The sequence below is a fragment of the Lates calcarifer genome, linkage group LG20, assembly GCF_001640805.2.
Source record: "Lates calcarifer isolate ASB-BC8 linkage group LG20, TLL_Latcal_v3, whole genome shotgun sequence".
NCBI classification, from domain to species: domain Eukaryota; kingdom Metazoa; phylum Chordata; class Actinopteri; family Centropomidae; genus Lates; species Lates calcarifer.
Window position 1 is genome coordinate 20,967,600 of NC_066852.1, and position 14,007 is coordinate 20,981,606.

The 14,007-nt window shown below is 42.9% G+C and overlaps 1 protein-coding gene and 1 long non-coding RNA gene across 2 annotated transcripts; one reads left to right on the plus strand and one right to left on the minus strand.

Moving 5' to 3' along the window:
- Positions 1-1,578: 1,578 nt before the first annotated feature.
- On the plus strand, positions 1,579-3,212 carry ovca2 (OVCA2 serine hydrolase domain containing). Its single transcript, XM_018691113.2, has 2 exons — positions 1,579-1,963; positions 2,451-3,212. Exons 1-2 carry the CDS (start codon positions 1,816-1,818, stop codon positions 2,966-2,968), a joined length of 666 nt encoding a protein of 221 aa, XP_018546629.1. The 5' UTR covers positions 1,579-1,815; the 3' UTR covers positions 2,969-3,212.
- A 5,703-nt stretch (positions 3,213-8,915) lies between these two features.
- LOC108893130 (uncharacterized) lies at positions 8,916-14,004 on the minus strand. Its single transcript, XR_001962614.1, has 2 exons — positions 13,781-14,004; positions 8,916-10,264 (listed from the first exon to the last, which is right to left on the minus strand). It is a non-coding gene; the product is annotated as an uncharacterized LOC108893130 (long non-coding RNA).
- Positions 14,005-14,007: the final 3 nt, after the last annotated feature.

A 14,007-nucleotide genomic window follows, 5' to 3' on the forward strand; every position in this document is an offset into this window, starting at 1 on the left:
CATTAAATGTAAGGTAGGATCACAAGTGGGAACTAAGGTTTGGCTCCAATAATCAACGTGAACCCTTAACTTGTGTCTTACTCTAAGTCCAAGGTTAATATATACAGGTGAGAATGATGTTACTGTGGTTAGCACTGGGTTTTCTGTAGCCTGAGGTTAAGTTTAGCTCAAAGCTTGAAAATGCTCCAAAAGCCTCATGATGTCTTCAGATAACGTCACAAAATCTCCACCTCTCCACAAAAGTGTGTAAAGTTCTCCCATGAAATAACCACACAAATAATTTATCAAACTTCTAATAGGTTAGCTGTCTGTATGTCAGCTGAGCAATCATTTGAGTAGTAGTAGACACTGTAGAGAAGAATATCCAGTACTTAATAATTCAGACCAGTACAGAAATACACCAAGGAGTTTCTTCTCTTGTTAAAGTAAGAGATTTGACTGTCAGCACATTCAGTTTTACTTTCAACTCTCAGACATACAACTTTGCAGCATTTACTGACAAAACTGAGTTGATCTGTTATAAGATTACATATAATGGACATGCAAGATATATTTTTTCATGTGACAACATCCAGTCATCTTGTGGTTTAACTCTTCGAGCCTAATGATGTCAGCACAAGATTGACCCATGTAATTGCAGCTGATGTGAATGGTTGCAGCATCATCAGTATGGGACATATATGGTAGTGTACAGGCTGTAAATCAGAGTTACTTGCGAAAGGAAAGCAGAGCAGGCAATGATGCATGAGGGAAACGTGTGATGATGCAAAGGGCTGTCAAAACTTCAGAGGCTTTGAGCCACTAGTCACTGCAATTTCATCCGATGAAAAATGACTGATGCTGTACGCTGATAAAATATCACTGTAATGAATTTGTCATTTTCCAATACTTAAATTGATTGAAAGTGATTGAACTAGACATGTAAGGTGTGTTTGCGGTTGATATATTAATGTGTAATCGGTGTAATTAGATGCGCAAAATGACAAATACTCAGGCCATCAGGATGGTGAACTCTGTCCTCAGACCTCTGTATATGCTCGAACTCATCTACCACATTGTCCTCTACAAATCCTTAACATTGCCCTGTATGATTTGTTTGTGTAGTTGTATTGCATTATACATAGAGGTGTTTCTGTTATACATGGGGTGGACAAAATAATAGAGGCACCTGTCACAAATTGCAGCCTCCAAAATGACCATAAAGTGGCATCAGCCTCTTTAAAATAGTTGCAACACAGACTGAACATTACTACCTTCACCAAAGTATGATTTATTTCAGGACTATTTTATTAGACTGCACTAGTTTCAGCTGTGTGTACCGAATAGATGTGTGTGACTGTGAAATGGGCTGTTCTACATAATCTGTAGTTTTACATTTAGTATTATTTGAATTTTCTTATTTATGATTTTAACTTGTAACAGAGTTTTTTTGTTTGTTTGTTTTTTGTTTTTTAAGCTGTGGTAACAATATTTTTACTTAAGTGAAAGGCCTAAGAGCTTCCTCGACCACTGATTTCCACTTTTAAAAATTAGCCATGATGTTAGCCACACGAGTTTTACTTTGAAAACACTCAGCGGAAGCACTTTAAACTCGTTCCGGCACAACAACACCGGCTGCAGACTCCATGAGTTTGTGCAGCGACTTCCCAAATTTGCTGAAAAAAAAAAAAAACGAAGAGGGTCTCTGTCATCCCTCAGATATCCCGCTGTGTGTTAGAACTGAGTGCTACATGACAACAACGTTTTACTCTGTAAATATAAATATCTCTAAAGTAGCCAGGAACTGAACTTCTTGCTAGCTAGGCCGACCTCTCCATGGCACCTCTCCGGGTTCTGTGCATACACGGTTACCGTCAGAACAGCAGCTCGTTTCGTGAGAAGACCGGAGCTCTGCGGAAGCTGCTGAAGAAACAAGTGGAGCTTGTTTACCTGAGCGCACCGCACAGTGTGATCAGCAGTGAAGGTGGGTCACCGTCAGCCAGCGGACGTCTGTGTTTGTACAAGTTCACTTTCACTTTGTATATTGTTTAGACTTCATTTTGACGCAGTTACACACACAGCAAAAATATCAGGTGAGGTAATGACAGAAATTACTAACAGCCACAGAGTGCAACAGCTGTAACAAGATAATACATTCATTTAATATCACGTTTCCACCTAACCTTGAACCTAGAAACAACTTCCTGTTCACAAAAAACATTTTTAATACTAAATCATGCAAAGTTGAAACCGTAGTTAATTGTAACATTGAAACAGGAAACTACACTTAGGCAGATTTAAATGTGCACAAAACGTTTTTGAAAGTACATAAAGGGCCTATTAATGTGAAGTAAAGATTTGCTTTTCAGAGAATGAAAGACGCTTTTGGTCCACTCATCTGTATTACCTGTCTTTGAATTTTAAATAATTTAACAAAGAATGATAACCACTTTTCTTTTCTGTCTTTTCAGAAGCTCCAGAGAGGGAGAACAGTTCAGGCCCTGGAGGTGATGAGGACCCCAGAGGTTGGTGGTTTTCTGACGTCCAGGCTCGGAGCTTCAGCGCTCAGCAGCAGTGTGAGGAAAGCCTGGGGCTCAATGAGAGCGTGGCGGTCGTGAGAGAAGCTGTGAAGGTCCAAGGTCCGTTTGACGGCATCCTGGGCTTCAGTCAGGGAGCAGCCTTTGTGGCCATGCTGTGTTCTCTTCAGGAACAGAAACTGGAGTCAGACTTCAGCTTCCGCTTTGCCATCCTCGTCGCTGGCTTCCTCAGCGCATGTAAGGAACATCAAAAATTCTACCAAGTTCCCCTCCAGATCCCGTCCCTGCACGTGTTCGGACTGGAGGACCGAGTCATCCCTGACAACATGAGCAGGGAGCTCCTCCCCTCCTTCCAAGACCCTCAGGTCCTGACACATCCCGGTGGCCATTTTGTTCCTGCTGCATCTGCTCACAGACAAACCTACCAGGACTTTCTCAAAAGGTTCCAGTGAGAAGAGCTGCAATCCATGAACAAGACTCTGGCACTTCTGTATGGCCAGGGAATGCTCCTAATTTAATATTGAGACATCTTGTGATAACATAATTGATTCCAGAGGCACTTGGGGTTCAAAGTCATGACCTTTGGATGCTGTATTTTTTTCCTCCTCTAATCCGATCCATCCAAAACAATTTGATAAATGCTGTTCTCAGGGAAGATGTAACAGACAATAAATAAGATAACACATGTTTATTTTATGCACTCTGGTCTTTGTTTCTGTTCTGTGATGTGTGTCAGATCTTTATTTTGTCGTATTATGTCAATGAGATCACATCTTTTCTTTGTACAATATATATTCATGGAACAGATTTTAATTTATCACAGCAGGAGGAGCACTGATGTAATTAATAACGTTCATTTTGGCTTTGTTCCAGTCAAATGTTATTAATTACACATGTGCTTTTCCTACTGAGTTTCTGAAATTATGTGGAAATCTGTGTTGAATGAGAACAGATTGAGATACTGAGATAAAGGGTTCAACATGCTTCAAACAAACAAAGGTCTACAAACAACAAGTGTTCCTTTTGTGTCTGGAAGGTCACAGTAGAAAGCAGGGCTTAAAGTCTGCTGTCATATCCTTCACCGGGCTGCATCTCTTTCGTCTGTTCAAGGCCGGAGGGTTGCGCCTTTATTCCACCTTGCCCTTCTGTATAAAAGATTCAAACACAGAATAGGAGGGTGTTGTTGTTCTGCCTGTAAGCCAGCAGCAGAGGTAGTCACAGAGCCTAACTGACGTCTGTGGAAAAGGGACAGTCGGCACCGCTGGATAGACGCTGATGTGTTACACATCATGTCTGTTTCCAGAACGCTGGCATGCTGTTTAAAATCAAACACCGGTGTGGTATTATGCTGGCTTTGTTTGGCTCAGTGCAAACAAGCAAAGCCGCCGTAATGAGGGATCTTCTCATCTGCAATATAGCGGGACTCTGTTTGAGAGGGGCTCCTGCCAACATGCTCTCTCTGAAAACTATCTTTTGCGTGCGTCTGTGCCCTCAACGCCCATATCGGTCAGTTTCTCCTTGAAAGCATTCGCAGTGCTGCATTCATTTATATGCAAAAAAAGTGACATAAGTAGTTGTGTGAAAAATGAAAAACAAGCTTTGAGAGGAGTTCACACCTTGCCTTCATCTCACACCTCCGCACTCCTGGCCAGTCGCTGCGTTAAAGTGAGTGTGATTGTGGGATCGTCAGTTTTGGGAAAGTTACAAAAGCGCTGGACGCAGGCCCTCTTATTCCGCCTTCAGAAAGGGCGTTTCAGATGCTGTGAGAGGATCCAGAAAGCACTTTGTTTGAAGTTTTCTGAGGCCTTTAGACAGACCGGCAGATGGGAACAGTCTGGGAATTTGTTTCATTTATTTGGGAACTAGATGAATATCAGGAAAGTATACGTGACTCATTTTACAGGAATAAACTAGATATATTTTCCATTTTTCCCCGTGGTAATCTCACTAGCAGAAGCTAAAACGTGTTCTCTCCTTTATTAAAAACAACACTACAGTAGGAGAGGACTGACGTTTTCAGGTGCTGGAAGCACTCCATCATGATAGTGGAAAGTTATGACAAGAATTTTATATCAGAGCCACAGTGGAAAACTTGATTTAATAAGTGTGAGTAATATTTTGTATAACGAAAAAAAAAAAGTTTTTCCTTAGAGTTTAGCTAGACAAGGAGGAGAAATTTCAAGTGAAATTGATAAATGCTCGAACAACTGTTGGAGTCATATTTACACGTCATTATAGGGTTACTGAGTCATTTTCACCCATAGTGTGTGCAAGTACCAGCTGAGAAGAGTGGTGAAGAGTTGGTCTGCCATCCAGAGGCGATGCGTCCCAGCGTTTTGCTTTAGGTGTTAGGGATGTTTCCTCGTGTGTGGGTTATACAGACAGGTTTATGTATACACTCAAATTCACAGGGTTCATGGACATGTTGTTCTTTTATAGCTGAAGCATGTGCATGTCAGACTGCGCTCATTCAATTGTTTCCAGATGTGTGCTCTCTCTCCTCTCCCCTCCTCTCCTCTCTCCTCTCTCTCTCTTTCTCTTTCTCTTTCTCTCCATCCCCCTTCCCTTTTGCTTTCATCTCCCACCGGCCTCTACCTCTCTCCAAACTCTTCTCAACATCCCTCTCCGTTCAACTTTGGGCTCAACATACCCTATCACATGTCCGCTACATTTATGTTTTGTTTGTCTGGATATCAGCTGTATGTGGTTCATTTCCTTTCGTGAGATGTACTTCCACAGTAAAACAACTTATATTCAGCATCAACTTCCCCTCATGTAAACACAGGCCCTTGCTCTCTTAACCAGTGCATCTTATGTTTATCACCTGTTTCAACATCTAATGAGCTTCTGTTGCCACTCACAGGTATAACTAACATGGCTATGTGGTCTTGTTTCTCCACCACAAACTTCGTATTCGTTCTCTCCTGTGCTCCCCTGTGGCCCTTGTGTCCCTCCAAGACCTCACAGCACACAGTCACACACACACACGCACACACTCACACTCATACACATGGTTTTGATAACAAGTAGAGACGAACGGAGAGAGTGAGTGAGCGAGGGAAACAGTAAAAGAAAAACACAGAGGGTCACTCTTGCCAGTAAGTTTTACAACAGAGCTGTGACTCTCTTCTCAGGAATCCATTCCCCCTGTTGCACAACAACCGGGAAATAATGGAATGAGAGACAGAGACAGATGAGGGTGGAGTTATCCTCCCTTCCTCCCTGTCTGCCTCCCCCCTCTCCCCTCTGCCTCTCTCTCTTTCTCTTTCTCTTTCTCTCTTTCTCTCTCTCTCTGGCTGTTGCGGTTAAAAAGGGAGAGTAAGGGCACATTCAAGTTTTCATCGCGATTGAAGGATCACTTTTTCCCCTCTTCCCCCACTGGAGTACGGGGGGATGAAGCTGGGGGCAGAGGGGTGTGTCAGAGCACAGATGGGCTCTATTTTGATTATGGAGCGTTTGTTGTTATGGGAGACGGAAGGAGGGGAGGTGCCACAGAGTACGTGGTGTATATAAGACTTGCACTTAAACTCCAAAGAGCCTGGTCATCCCATGGCCCAGGCTCATCCAGGCACTGACAGAGCTGACCAACTCTGTCTTGTTACTACAGCTCCCACTACTGACAGCTCTCACTGGAATAATCTGCCATTACAAGATATTCAGCAGAGGACTTGAGATTTTATTACCTGGCCTCCAACTTTTGGATTTACACACATTTTGCTCAACTTTTTTTCAAATATTTGTCAACTCTCATTCCATCAACAAGAAGATTCTGAGGACAGACGGACTGTTGTATAGTTTGGAGTTTTCAAACTTTTGTGAAAACATGGATATTGAATTGATATTCATATCAGTTAATTTAAGTCTATGCGTGTCTGCAAGTGTTTATGTGTGTGCTTGCTTGTTAAATTGGTATGCTGGTGCAGATGGATGTGATGTAACATCACACTGGATGTTTTCCAGAGGTATGGCCTGTGTCCAGTATCACATGGGATTTAGCCATGCCTCTCTGCTTCCTGTGTTTGTTTGTGTGTGTGTGTGTGTGTGTGTGTGTGTGTGTGTGTGTGTGTGTGTGGGTGGGTGGGGAGGGGGTTGGTGTGTTGATTAGGTGTGCATGCACACCTGAACAGTTTGCCTAGAAAAAGAGAGTAATGTCATGATGTGAGAGCTGGTTAGATAGCATGGTGTGTTTGAGGTGTGGGATTTGTGTTGACACATGAAAGCGTGAACAGAGGGAGTATATTTAGAGTCGTCAGTCAAATTGCTATTTAAAGAACAGACAAGTAAAGATGTCAGCTAACGATGTGAAATTACACAGTGAGGAAATGTAAGTGCAATGTAAGTTTGTTATCTAGGCCCTAACAACACGAAGTGGGTGTTCACGTGTGTGTATGCGTGGGTGTGTATCTGAATATTTTTTCCCTCCATATGGGTGTGATTTGGTCATTTGTTATTCCATGCTTGCATTCTTGCACGCCTCTGGTTTTCTTCTACTTTGTGGTTTACTTGTTTTTGTGGACAAAGTGTACTTTGGCTGAGGCCAGAACTTGTCTGGTTGCTGTCCTCGTCCAGTCAGCACACGTAGCACACGTAGCTATCGCTATCTTTACCTATCCTTCTCACAGACTGAGATATATGACATTTTGTCGGTCTGTTTGTTCAATGGTCCTGTCACCTGAAGAAACTTCACAGTCCAATGCAACATCCTGTCTGTGACTGGCCAATGTGGTTAGTGTGGGTGTGTCTGGTAGAAAAAACTAAACTTTAATACCAGATGTAAATATGTTCAGAGGTCGTGTTGTCGACAGAGGAAGTACAGAGGTGAACTGAGGACACAGCTGAGGCCTTCTGAAGTTAGGGCAGCAGCCGTTTGATGTATGATGTCATCTGCAGTCGTTTGTCTGCTTGTGTGTTTTACTGGACTGTTTTAGAGGCCGTGGCTGGGCCCTGGCGAGGAGAGCTGTGGTTTGGCTGTCCTTATAGGTGCCTAACTGACACTACAGGGGTAGATATTAGTCATCGTGACTATGGAGGAGGACTGTGGTAGAGTCTGCATACAAAAGAGGGAGGGAGGGAGAGAGAGGGAAAGAGAGGCATGTCTTGGCTCACATATCCAAAAAATGTGAACGCTGTTGCGCAATCTTGTTTTCAATTTCAGATAATTATTAAGAGGTTTGGAGGGTGAAATAGGGACATTACAATAATGCCATCAAGAGCCTTTGCTGTGCTTGTGTAGCTCAGTGATTTGTAGAAGAATGCTATGCAGACCATAAGTAAGAGCATTCAAAAACTAAACAAACAATAACAATCAAATAGTAAAGACCACGTTGGGAGTTATAAAACCTTGATGGGTATTCACACAGACTTTCTCAGCCTCACATTTTAACCTAAAGGTGACCCATGACTGATACAAATGTTTATTTGATATCAGTGGTTTCATCACTTATTAATTATATATACATAAATTCTGGTAGCACTTCCATGCTATGACATACAAACTGTTTTCAGGCCGATAAAGCTAAAAGAATAATGAACAGCAGACTCCTATAGTGGTTAATCAGTGGACTGTTCCTTTAAAACAGAGACGTTATAAGGACTTGACTTGCAGTGATACCTGTGTGTGCTTGTGTGTGTGTGTGTGTGTGTGTGTGTGTGTGTGTGTGTGTGTGCACCAGATACCTTCACTTCTCAGCCCTGAACAGTAAGAGTTTATGTGCTGTTGTTTAACTGTCAGCACATGAGCTTTTACGGTGCAGGGAGGCCGAGGATAAACAACTGTCCATTCAACTTATCTTTTATCCTTTCTTTTCATCTGTTTTCTTTGGACAGTCAGCACACAGCAAATATGTTGCCAGTTTCAAAAGATCATAAACAAAGAAAACAAGTGGCACAAATGTGATGGCCAAGCATGCATTGAAGAGTAAAATAGTTTTCTCTCCTTAAACTTCTGTCAATCTTCAGTTATCATGCTCTCTGATAAGCAGCGACAAAGTTTTGTGCCTCGTGTGTATGTACCACTCTGCAAGTGTAATTGTGTATATCGTTTTAATCTGTTTTTCATCTTAGTTTTAAAAATGCGTGGTAATGTGTGACTTCTCTGAGAAGAATGAAACTCCATGGTGCACCCTTTTTGCTTGCAGCACTACACTAATGCTGACAACATGCGCCCTGATTTGTTCAGTCCTCTATTTTTTTCAGCATTTTTCACCTACTTTGAAAATCTGTGTAGGATGTCTTAGGCAACTGTAATTTAAACAAGAAATCTACCTTTCTGTCATGTTTTAGCTAACTTCTCTACTCTTTACCACCATTTGTCACATCTGTCACAAACTGTGATGACAGTTAAACACAGAGGAACACTGAAAGGTCTATACCTTATAAGTATCCACAAAACACTGTGGCAAATGTTTTGAATTTTTTATTTGACTTTATTAAATCAGGCACAATTCAGCTTGAAAAAAGTTTACTACCTTTCATATAAGCAGATGACACAGACACATCCTGACCTGTAGAGGGCAGAATAACTCTGGATATTAGTCGTGCTTGAAGAAGAGTGGATCGGGGCAAGACACATCATTTGTGGCTTTTTGCGAGCACACTGTATGTGTGTGTGTGTCTGTATGTGAGCATGCATACATGCAGGTTAGCCCACCTGTGTAGGATCCATGGTGTGTGGTTTGTGTCTGCCTGCAGGTTACAGCACTGCCCACTGGGAATTCCTGGCTGTGCTGCTTTGAAGTGAGGCTGCTCTTGTCTGATAAACAGAGAGCAGGAACAGGTGTTGGAGCGGGCTGACTCATTCGTTCAGCATGTGCTCTTTGCATTTATTACTCTGTTCAAAGATCAAACCTTACTGAAACACATTACACCTAATAAAATAAAAGTGAAAAGCGGTGTGTGTCCATATGTGTTATTGCATACTTGATTGTTAAACTTTCTTTGATTAATAGATAGGTTACATTATGTGTATTATTACATAGAATTACAACATTATATGTGTAATCAAATGAAAAAAACATTTTGGTATCTTATCAAAGAACTTCCAGCCATTAAAAAGTAAAACAACTCTTCTCCCTCAGTCTATAGTGTACACTGAGTGGACGACCTTTGACCTATTTTCTAAATGAGAGGAGAATTTCAAAAGATAAATGCAAACTTAATTATCAGCTATAACCGAACTTTTTCTTTCTTTCCTGATGGTGACTGCCCCTAACGACCATGGCTGTAGACTGTTACCATGGAGCTGTTGCTAGAGTAACAATCTAAAGCCACGGTCGCCATGGAGACAGCAGGGTAGAGGAGGAGCAGGGTGTTGGCATGGTAACTGGAAACTGGAGAACTGTGAGGTTTCATTGGTTCCAGCGTGGATATTACGCACTTAGATGGTGTAGGACTCCCCCAATGCAAGCCCACACAGGTTTCCTTTCTGAGCCAGAGAAAAGAGACAGACCAGGAGAGACACACAGAAATCTCAACTATCAAGTCAACCATTTTAAAAGCACTGAGGATGGTGTTATTTTTCCCTCAGGATGACATCACTACAACATAGCCTCCACATGTCCATCTTGTCTTCAGTGTGGCATTTTGTGCATTGCCAGGCTTCAGTAGCCATGACTGTAGACTGTTACTGTACTGTGATACTGTATAAGCAGTAAGCAGTCTAAAGCCAAGGTGCTGATGCTCTGGCCAGTTTAGGAGGATGGGGGAGAGATGGTGAGAGGGACAGGCACTCCCCTTGTGGGAACCTGCATCTGCAAAAAGAGGAGAGGATATAGGTATAACATCACTGGAATCAAACCTGACACGATTCCCAACAGGTGGATGATGATCAATATAGTTCTCATTGACTAGGGGGGCATCCCTGTGACCTAAATAGTTGCCATGGGGAGACACCTTGTAGAAAAGATGCATAATACTACTGCTACCACTTAAACCATGATGGTAATATTTTCTTCAGTTAAAACTGCAGGTGTAGTTGTAGCACCTTCTCTGCATCATTATTTGCAACCCTTTGCAATTAATTAAAAACAACAACATGTTGCTGACTAAAACTTGGTGAATGCTATCCAAAATGATTTTTTATTAGTATGTGAACCAAATGCACATTGACTGAGGCTTTGTTAGCCCTTTGAAACATTACAAAGTGTCCAATTAGCAGTCCTGTGCTATTATAAAGGCTAAGGTAATACACTGACTCTCAATCCTGGTCTCTAATCATCTACTCTGGGACTGACATTCTCCTGGGACGAGAAGGGAATATAATTCTGTAACTGGCAGGACAGAAACACAACATGTCCTTTTATCCATTTATTTTCGCAGATGATACCATTACTTACATTAATAATTCAGCAACTGAGAGGCCATTTGCAAAGTCCAGAAATATTAACCTACCTTTTCAAAAATATACTTATGTTTCTTTTAAAGTTAGAAATCAAGCAATCAAAACAACCATTCTACTGATCAGCCAGTCAGATAGTCAAGTAATGGCAAAAACTTAAAGGTGTCAGAATTAGTAATAAAATGAAAAGTGTGTACAAATATGCTCAGTCATCCAGTTCATAAACATTTATTTAAAAACTGTTGGCAAGATTGGCATAAGGCATCATCCACCCACAGTTTTTCCTGTCTCTGACCTAGTTAGTGTTTATATGTGTGGAAGTGTGTGTGAGATTGAGTGGGAGAGTGAGTGAGGCAGAGGGATGATGGGGGGGAAGGGGGGGATATAGTAAACTGACTATTTTTATATAAAATGAATATGTCTGTGACATATCTCAGAGGAGAAGAGGAACTCTTTGGGAAAGACTTTTTTAATTGGGTCCTTTGATCAGCAGCAAACAATTCATTGCTGACTAAGATTCTTAGAATATTGACGACTGACTAACTCATTTACTTAAACTTAAAACAACTCTCTCACCCTCTGCACCCCTAAATGTTACCCTTTAACCTGGATTGTGAGACTTATCTCTACTCAGTGGCTCATTGACCAAGTGCAGGGGACATTTCACATCTGTGCAATCATTGTACAGTCACCTAAAGATTACTAAAACCAGACAAAGTGCTAACTCTGTAAGAACTAAGAAAAGTTTGAGGTTCAAATCTGTCAAGCAAGAAAAATCATAATAAAAACCCATTGCTTTTCACTATTGGAGGATATTTCACCTCTTGTGTCGAGCAAATATGTCGTTTAAATAGATGTTGTTTCTTTGCATTTTTCTTTGCTCATTGTTAATGAGGGTTTCAATGCAACAGGTTCCCTTTCATGTCTGTTTCAGCACTGCGTCGCTGGACAGCGACTCAGCGGCGCTGTGGCCCGGCGCTGTCCGCGGTTCTGGACTGGACGACTGCCGAGACCAGTGGAGTGGAGTGGAACAGTGGAGAGGCAAGTGTGAAGTCCGGTTTTTACCGCAGATTGTAAAGTATAACGCACCAAATCTTGTTTTACAGAAAGCTTGAAAATGCTAACGTGTTTTTGACCTCATGCCGATTTGTAAGGTCTGTAAGGTGTAACTCTTGTCTCCCATCACGTACTGCAGCGTCCTGGTCTCTGCAGCTAAACCTGCCAGAGGGGGACCAGAGTGGACCCTCTGCGGTCTCTGCTCTCATTACCGAATACATGCTGGTCAGGTGACGAGTGTACCGTGACGCGTGTCAGTGCAAGTCACATGCCCGAGGGTAAGGGCGTGTGACGTCACGTCGCGAGCAAACCAATCATCTCTCGTGCCATTCTGCCGCTTGGCTTATCAGAGCGCGTGGGTAGTGGCTTGATCTGGCTCGGTTTCCGTGGCACCGGGGAGAAACCGTGTGGGCTGTCTTGATGAGCATGCGGATCCTCCGGTAAAATACACGCGGAAATCAGAAAGAGAATGGGAGCTTGGTTCCTCTCCCTTAGTTTTTATGCTTTATACAAAACTCTCGACATAAGAAGACATCTCATTGTCCATTAGTTCTCAAGATTGAAGTATTAATCTTAAAGAAATGCACCACACTAAGTTACAGAACTTAATATAATCGTCTACAAGGTTGTTGAAATAATCAATATTTAGTCATAACAGCTGTTAATTATATTCCTATCTTTACATATTCAATAATAATATGATGTTACAATATTTGACTTTGCCTCACAAACACATAATTAACATTGTCTGGTCAAAGTCAGTGCAACAGTAGCCACAACAACGAGTTGTGAATGAACAAGGGGTTTCATTGACTCGCTCCACCCACTCCTCCCTCGTGTTGTCCGTGCACGAGCCTCTCGCACTGCGCGCGTGCCGCCCCACGCACGCACGCCAGAGGATCTCACACTGCAGTGTGCGCGTGCGTGCGTGCCCGTGATGCCTTTAAAAGGGCTGTAGTAGGCGACTGCGTATCATCTGCAAAGTGCGCAAGAATGACGCAGGGCTGACTTCACTGCCTGACGACGTCACAGAACCGAGACTGGAAAAAAAAGTTAAAGGAAGCGCCGGCCGGAAGTGCATGAAGGGGAGAGAGAGAGAAAAGGGGAGGAGGGAGGGGGGTAAGGGGGAGGCGAGGAGCGTACCGCCAGACCGGAAGAAAGTGATGGCTATAATGTCATCACTTTCACCGGAAACCTCCCGGTGCCACGCTCTCCCGCGAATGTAGGCTACAGGGGTTTGTGAGGAGCACCCCCCCCCCCCCCGGTCACCGCTGACACGCACACACTCATACAGAAACCTGCATATACGCGCGCGCTGGTGTGTGTGCGCCTGTGCACGCGTCAGTTTATAATTGCGCGGTAGCATTTGCACATCTCAGGTGGACAGAGACAGAGAAAGAGACTGCCAGTGGCAACCAAAACAGTGTCTACCTGTTAAAGTCTGAAGCAGGTGCAACCGGTGTGGCAGGTGAACAGTAATAACCAACATAGGTGGTGATTTATAAAGCCCCGTGCGTGCCGTGCGTAATGAGAACAGAGTGAACCAGACTCTGGCAGAAAAGACTCTTTCGAAGGAGATTTTCCATCCGCAGTTTGTATTTTCTGAGATATCAGATATTTTCTCTTTTTTCAGGTTGCAGGCTGAATGCTGCCCACATGGGAGAGAAAATGAGTCACACTGCAGCAACTTCCAACCAGAGAGTGAAGATGAGAATAGTGTCAGTCAAAGCAGACTACGGGGCTTCTACAGGGGGATGGCCTGTCCAATACATCCTGTCCCTAGGTTGCACTTAACCCATATCTTTTTTTCTTTTTTTGCTCCCGGGATTCTGTTAAAATAACACAACTGTAGTCTGTAGAAACAGGGACTTACCTTAGTCAAAGTTCCCATGTGCGGCCACGGCTGCGGCTCCTCGCTGTAGAAATATGTCTGTCCTTTCTCTAAACTCGCAGTCTCTTTACCAACACGAGAACTTGTCAAGAGGCAAAATCTGTGCCACGCTCGTCTTCGCGCTCAGACGCTGTCGTTCCCTCTTCTCCAAAGTCGCTTCCCATACAGACCGGGCTCTCCCATCAACCGTAGGCTTTTTATAGAGATCC

What these genes read in the sequence shown, in the direction of transcription:
- ovca2 (XM_018691113.2), top strand. Translation starts at nt 1,816, where the DNA reads ATGGCACCTCTCCGGGTTCTGTGCATACACGGTTACCGTCAGAACAGC. An exon ending in CAGTGTGATCAGCAGTGAAG is followed by an intron (nt 1,964 to 2,450) that starts GTGGGTCACCGT and finishes CTGTCTTTTCAG; the next exon opens with AAGCTCCAGAGAGGGAGAAC.